At 33.9% G+C, this 8,026-nt stretch overlaps 1 protein-coding gene across 3 annotated transcripts in view; it reads left to right on the top strand.

Moving 5' to 3' along the window:
* The window catches only part of AMN1 (antagonist of mitotic exit network 1 homolog (S. cerevisiae)), a 64,541-nt gene extending 57,363 nt beyond the window's left edge, over nucleotides 1-7,178 (top strand). For all 3 annotated transcript variants that reach the window (XM_008568097.1, XM_008568096.1, XM_008568095.1), the window contains exon 7: nucleotides 5,767-7,178. In XM_008568097.1, the coding sequence (XP_008566319.1) occupies nucleotides 5,767-5,840 (74 nt within the window). In that variant the 3' untranslated portion in view covers nucleotides 5,841-7,178. The remainder of the gene's footprint in view (nucleotides 1-5,766) is intronic.
* The last annotated feature ends 848 nt before the right edge of the window (nucleotides 7,179-8,026 follow it).

Below are 8,026 nucleotides of genomic sequence, written 5' to 3'. Positions count from 1 at the left end.
AATATATATATATATATATATATTTTTTTTTTTTTTTCCTTTTTGTGTTTTTTCGTGTCTGGCAATGGATCGCAACCCTCAGTGTCGCACCCATACCGGACCGGGACCGGCAACGGGATCGCAATCCTCGGTGTTGCGCCTGCACCTCGCTCAGCCAGTGAGCGGGAACCGGTCTGTATGTGGGATCCGAACCCTCGGCAGGAGCGCCGCCGCGCTCCCAAGCAGCGCACTGTAGCAGTGCGCCACCGGGCCGGCCCACCTTTGTTATATTTTATTATATGTTATTATTCTGACCCTCGATTTCACAGAATAGTGAATCTCACAGAAAGTGAGATGCTAAAATGTTATTTGCCAAATGTGACAGTTTTTAATAATAGTGCCAAGACCAAAACTACAATATAAGGTATAGTGAAATGAATATTGATCCCCAGTCTCCTGCCATCTCTCCAAAACTTTGCATAAATCACTTAACTTTTATGAATCTCAACTTTTCCTTATATATAGTGATCAATCATAAAATTGGGATATCTGATGATAATGCAAGAGTTCATACAAAATGGCTTTTATTAATAAAGATTCTGTAGGGAGAAAAAAGCTGAACATTATCCAGATCATCTCTACTCTTCCCCCTTTCCTGTCAATACTCTTAGATCTGCTGCCTTTGCATATTTTTGCTACCATTATTGAATGAAAATAAAGTGGGCTAATATGTTCATTTTATATTTAATTTTTAATTTCTTCTTTTTCCAAAGAAGATAAATGCTTTTTTTTTTTTTTTTTTTGGTTCGTTAAATGAAAGTTATTTCTTCTTTCATGACACCTTATATAATGTTTCCTCTTATATATGCATGTGATTGCTCATATATGTGTTCAATACAGTACAATTTATATTCTATAGTACTTACTATACTTGCATATGCATGTGCAATTATAATATTATATTATCCTCAAAGCAACCTGATCCCCAAATTGGCAGTGTTCACTGTAATTTCCCATCAGACTCCCTGAATTAATCTATTTTTTCTACAATATTTCTTAGTATTTATAATATTTCTTAACTTTAGTCAGACTATAAACAGAACTCCATATTATGAATTAAGTTTTGAAACTGTTGGAAACCTCTGACTTGATTTCTGCAGAAGAGACAAAAACTAAGCTGCTATCTAAAATACTATAAATCATAATGTAGTTTTTATAGATGTTATAGAAGCATAAAAATAATTTTTAAACTTATTAAATTATTTTAAATTCAATTATGTCTGCAATGATTATCAGTAAATTCAACTTATATACCTTTGTTAATCTCCCATGACAGACATGCATTTCAGTTTCTCATAATTATCTAAACATGTTTCACATGAGGCATGGAGGTTTAGCTTTGAGAAGGGCAATAAAGCAATTAGACAGCAAGGGAGTCCTTATATTTTATATTGAAAGGTGGGAAAACCCACCAGGAAATCTGCCACTTTTGAGTGAATTGACTTAAACTTTAGTCATATCTGAGAATTTGTTTCAGCCAGATTACTTTACAGGCAAGTTCTTTCCTACATTCCTGGATAATACATATGTCAAGATTTACCACAGAGAGCCCAAATCAAATTATTTTAAGACCTGAGTGGTTTGCTTCAGAGTTTCCCTTTAGTTAAAGCTGACTCCTTGCTTAAAGGACAACTTTCTTTATTTCATGTATTTCTTTTTCTAAATCCTATATTATTCTGTTTCTTCATCATTATCCTATTACTTATTACTAATCCAGCATGAGAGAACTTCTTTATGCCAGACCACTGTAGAAGCATTAGAACTTTTTTTTTTTTTTGGTGGCTGGCTGATAAGGGGATTGAACCCTTAGACCTTGGTGTTATAATGCCGGGCTCTGACAAACTGAGCTAAACAGCCAGCCAGAACTTTGATCACTGTTTGTAAAAATGTACCCAGCCTCAGTTTTTTTCACTGTGTATTCCACAAAAATGTCTAAATTACATTTTCACCAATCAATTGAAAAAATTATTTTGTTAAAAGTTTGTATTTCACATAGTTTCTTCTTACTCTTGCTGCTCCAATAGTGCCTGCCATGAATCTTTCAGAAATGATCTCCATCTTTATAGTCATAGATTTTTAGAAAGATAGTGGATCATTCCTTAGAGGTCATTTATACAATGCCTTCTCTGTAAAGATAAGGGAACAGAGATACAATGGATTTAAGTGGCTTGCCCCAGATTTTAGAAATAGTTCATAGACTTGGAAGTAAACCCTAAGTCACCTGATCCACAATCTATAATTCTTTCCCCTGTAGAGCAATTTCCTGAGTCTTTGGTGTAAAGCAGCTTAACTGTTACTAGAAAAAGGAAAGAAAATAGGGTGACATCAAGCATCAGCAGTGTGATTGGTATAAATGACCTTTTAGCTCCTTTTCAGTCTGGAGAGTCTGTTTCTATAAAGAGAGTCTGTTTCTATAAAGTGTTCTGCCAGGGGATCATGAAAGAGAGACCCCACAGTTTTTCCCTATACATAATAAACTCATAGGCACTGAATATTCCAACTATTTAAACACACAGTCCTAAATACTCTTTTCATGGGAAGAAGGTACCTGAAGGTACCTAAAGAGACTGTGAGTAATGTAATACTGCCATCTAGCATGAAAAATTGTTAACTGCATAAAAATATGTTGTATGCTTACTATTGGAGGGAAAAGCATCTTCCTGTTATGTGTACTAGTAAATTTCTACAGAAGAGTGATAAATGTAGTCAGAAGACAAATATTTATATATAATGTTTGATAACATATTCACAACTAGGAAAAATGCCAAAATAATCCTAGAAATACCGGCTAAAATGAAATTGGGAAGTACAGGTCCCCAATTTTGTTCATTTTCAAAATCATATTGGCTATTCTGGGTTCCTTGAACTCTCATATAAATATTAGAATCATCTTATCAATTTCTGCCCCCCCCCTCCAAAAAAAAGCCAGCTGGGATTTGATACAGATATCTGAAGATAATCTGGGGAGTATTGCCATTTTAACAATATTAAGTTTTCTTATCTACGAACATGAATGTCTATTTATTTAGATTTTCTTTAATTTCTTTCAATAATGTTTTGTAGTTTTCAGAATATAAATTTTGTTAAATTTATTCCTAAGTATTCTTTTTGATGGCAACATAAATGGAATTATTTTCTTAATTCCATTTTTGCATTATTCATTGCTGGTGTTTAGAAATATAGTTGATTTGTGTATATTGATCTTGTACCTTGCAACCTTGCTGAACTCCTTTATTAGTTCTAAATCTTTTAGTGGATTCCTTGGGACATTCTATATACAATATTTCATCATCTACAAATAATAGTTTTACTTCTTCCTTCCAACCTGAATGCCTTTTATTTTTTTCTTGCCTAATTTCCATGGCTGGAAACTCTGGTACAATATTGAATAGAGGTGGCAAGAGTGAACATCCTTGTCTTGTCTTTATCTTAGGGGTAAAACATTTAGTCTTTCACCACCAAGTATGACGTTAGCTATGAGTTTTTCACAGATGCCCTTATCTGGTTGAAGAAGTTCCCTTCTATTCCTAGTTTGTTGAATGTTTTTATGACTTTTGGATATTGTCAAATAGTTTTTCTGTGTCTACTGAGATGATCATGTGGTTTTTATCCTTTATTTTATTGATAATGGTGTATGTGGTAGGCAGAATAATGTTCCCATATGAAGAAATCTATGTTCTAATGTTCAGAACCTGTGAGATGTTATGTTATATAAAGTTACAGATGGAATTAAATTTGCTAATCATCTGACCTTAAAATAGGGACATTATCCTGGATTATCCAGGGAGGCCCAATGTAATCATAAAGGTCCTTAAAAGTGGAAGAGGAAGAGAGAAGAATAACCATAGAAATGGCATCATGAGAAGGACTCTGCCCAATGTTGCTCACTTTGAATAAGCAAGAATGCAAAGAATGTGGTGGTCTCCAGAAGATGGAAAAGTCAAGGAAGTAGATTCTCCTGTAGAGCTTTCAAAAAGGAATGCAGACCTGCCAATACCTGATTTTAGCCCAGTGAGAACCATTTTGGAATTCTGACCTTTAAAACTGTATGATAATAAATTTATGTCATTTTAAGCCACTAAGTTTGTGGTAATTTGTTACAGCAGCAATAGGTAACTGATACAGTTTATTACATTAATTTATTTTCAGATGTTAAACCAACCTTGCATTCCTGGGATAAATCCCAGTTGGTCATGGTATGTAATCCTTTATAAAGTTGCTAGATTTGGTGTGCTAGTGTTTTATTGAGGATTTTTGAGTCTATATTTATAAGAGATCTTGGTCTGTAGTTTTCTTTTTTTGTGATGTCTTTGTCTGGCTTTGGTGTCAGGGTAATACTGGCCTCAAAGAGTGAGTTGGGAAGTGTTCATTCCCTCTTCTGTTGGTATAGGCACTCCAGCTTTGTTATGGTTGGTGTTTGCATGATTTATCTTTTCCCATCCATTTACTTTCAACCTACTTGAAACTTGTCTCTAATCTAAATTTCCTGTATAATAGATTTCCTCTATAATAACTGGTGATATTTTTATGACCATGAACAAAACTGCATTTGTTACTTTACTAGCTGCTTTAAAAAAAAAAAAAAATTGATATCAACGTTTGTTTTCCGAATGATGATAACTTCTCATTTCTCTACATTCTCTGGTTCTCTTACTTAAGATAAACCTTGGTTTTTTTGCTAAATTAAAATTTTGCTAAATTTTAATATAAATTTTAGTAACTATATATACTGGGCCCACTTTTTTTTTCTACTGGCCTGTGAAATATGTATGTTTAGGAACCATAAATTGCAGATTTCCAATTAATATAAATTTTAGTAACTATATATACTGGGCCCATTTTTTTTTTCTACTGGCCTGTGAAATATGTATGTTTAGGAACCATAAATTGCAGATTTCCAAGACTAGGTTAAAGATATGCTATATATAGGTTGTATCTATGGAGCAAGTTCATTAAGTTTATGAATAACTTTTAAAGTAATAAAATTGTACTCACATTTTTGCTTTAACTTATATTCTTAAAAACCATTCTAAAACTGACTTTGCAAAAGAGATGGAAACCATATAAAAATCATTACTATACACTGGAAAAATTAAAAACCATCTAAATGTCCAATAATATAGATTGGTTAAATTACAATGCATTCATATAAGTTATCTATTAAAAATCATGCTTTATAAGAATAGTATTGTGCAGATATGGAAAAATATTCAAGTACAGGTCAACATCACATTCTAATAACTGCTCCCTCCTCTAGCCCTCTGGACATGTTGCAGCTTCCCAAGGTGGTTTTAACATACCTGTTGGCTTTCTTTAATGCTGCTCACTCCTTTGTAAAAACTCCCTTCATTGAATTCTGTTCAGTCACCCCACTTTAGTGCATTATCTATTTCCTGCTAAGACCCTGAGAAAGATTACATACAGGTTAATGGTGAGATTACACCATTATTCTCTGGTTGGTGAAATTAAGATAAAATTACAGAGAAAACGACAAATGCTTTTTAAAAAAGTATTACTATGATATGTGCACTGCACCTAATAATAATGAGGGTTCCCATTAATTATTCAGTTCTTCAGTTGTATACTATGCTTTATGTATCATCTCATTCAATCCTTTAAATAATCCTGAGCTATAATAGTTATCATTATCCCTAGTTTATACATGAGGAAACATTAAATATCTTTGGTTACTGTGAATTAATATATTGTCATTGTTTTCTTTTACAGATCATTCACGAGAAGTCTTGGAGCAATTAGTAGGCCCAAACAAACTAAAGCAAGTGACGTGGACTGTTTATTGATGTTTTGAAGCTTATCAAAGCTATGAAAGCTTATCAAAACTACTTTCCCAGGAAACAAGTCTATAAAGATTTGCTTTCCACTTAACACTACTTTATTATTTTACTGTCTTATTTAAGCTGTAACTCTCAGAGAATCAGCTAGTATCAGTATATGTACATGGTTTGTGCTTTGAAGTTAGCTAGGCTCTTAAACATTTTGATAGTACTATTAATCTATATTTGCTTGATGAGTCATTGTTTTTGAAATGGTAATCCTAGCATGAATTCTGATCTATTTGGGGGTGGAGGGTTGGGTTTTGTTTTGTAAATAGAATTTCAAATTATCTGTTTTTCCTTCAGATTTCCTTCTCCGGCATAGGTATTTGAGCTGTTAGAAGTATACAGGCTGGCCAGTTAACATAGTTGATTAGCATGGTGCTACTAACACCAAGGTCTGGGAATTTGATCCCTGTACCAGCCAGCCACTAAAAAAAGAAAAAGAGATATTTACTTACATGGATAAACTTTACAAGAATTGTTAGAGGTATTTCTGAGAGCATAATTACCTTCCTAGGTATTTTCTGGCTCTGACCTTCCTTAAGTATTTAAATGCCCAATTGGCATAAGCAAAGCTGAACATCAGGCCTGTTAATTCTTCACAGAATTTATATATTTCTTTGTTTCACTGAAATAAATACTTTAATATCGTAACTAATGACATTTAACCTTAGCCATTCAGCATATTAATATTACTGGGGCCCATGCCCAGGTACTTATTTCATTGATTTTTATGGCTACTCTTCCCAAATACATTTTATTCATCTATAAACTTTCTTCCTTAACAAAACTGCATTTAGAAATGTGTAAAAATGAGTAAATATGAAATATCATTACAGAGACTGTATCCTGAAACTCTTGATTTCACATCGTGAAATAAACAGCAAAGGTCTTAGTTTTCAAATGAAAACTCTTTGGTAATCATAAAATTATTGATGTATACTATGCTTAAACAACCACTACCCCCTACCACCCCCCAATTTAGCATATTCCTTGTGTCATGAGCCTGTCTCGTTAGGATGTTCTTAAAAATTTCTTATTTTACCTCTGATGTAGTGAAAAACAGGGAAAGTATGGAAGTATGGTATGGTAAATTTCTTGTACATGTTAGGTAGAGGGGTTACATATTCAGTTCTATTTCTTGTCCTTCCTTTTACTTTATAAATGTGGTATGTGAATAGTGTGGATATATATTGTCACTGCAAAGGTGGTACATATGTATATATGTGTAAAATGGGTGAGGCCTGTTCTATGAAATTTTTCTAAAGATAAATTCAATAAAATTTAATGTTGAAAATCTAACCAAGTCAATAGCTTTTTCCCCTTTTTGCAGACACTAGTTTTAAGATCTAAGGTGTGAGCTTCTTAGGGTCTATAAAGGATTTATCTTCCTACAGCAGTTCGCAGTTTGATCTTCTTGCTTTTTCATATTGCTGATTTTATTAGCTATTTCTCACCACTCTGTTTAAAACATTAGGTACCCCATCCCGGTTCCCAGTACTCCCTAGCACCATTAACTCTTTTTCTCCTTACTGTCTGTCACCATCTGATATCTGTTTCATTTATTCATTCATTATCTGTCTCCCCACCCTAGAATATAAACTTCAGGAGACAGAATATTTCTCTCTTTTCTTCATGGCTGTATTCCCAGTGCCTAGAACAGTGCCTGGTACATAAGCAGCACTCACATATTTGTTGAATGAAAGAAGGAAAGAAAAAAGGAGGAGGAAAGAAAAGTAATACCCATATTTCTGTTTCTAGTCTTATTTGTATATTCCAATATAATGAAATTCTAAGTCATCACTCCTATCCCAGAAGAAAAAAGGTAAATAAACTGAAAAATCACCACCACTTCTTAGATCCATCAGAGAATTGGAGTCAAAGGGAAAACCAATACCTTGCAAATTGCAAAGACAGGTGATGAAGTTTGGGTGTGCTGTCCCCTCCAAAACTCATGTGGAAATTTGATCCCCAATGTGGCAGTGTTGGAATTGAGTCATGGGGGCAGATCCCTTATGAATGGATTAATGCTTTCCCTGCGGGGGGGGAGTAATGAGTGAGTTCTCCCTCTATTAGTTCCTGTGAGAGCTTATTGTTTATAGGACCCCCGCACCTCCTCTCTCTCTTGCCTCTCTCTCTTGCTTCCTGTC

Source organism: Galeopterus variegatus, unplaced genomic scaffold (genome assembly GCF_000696425.1).
Source record: "Galeopterus variegatus unplaced genomic scaffold, G_variegatus-3.0.2 Scaffold373, whole genome shotgun sequence".
Classification (NCBI taxonomy): domain Eukaryota; kingdom Metazoa; phylum Chordata; class Mammalia; order Dermoptera; family Cynocephalidae; genus Galeopterus; species Galeopterus variegatus.
The sequence above is the reverse complement of the archived record's forward strand: the minus strand, read 5'-3'. Positions and strand labels throughout refer to the sequence as shown.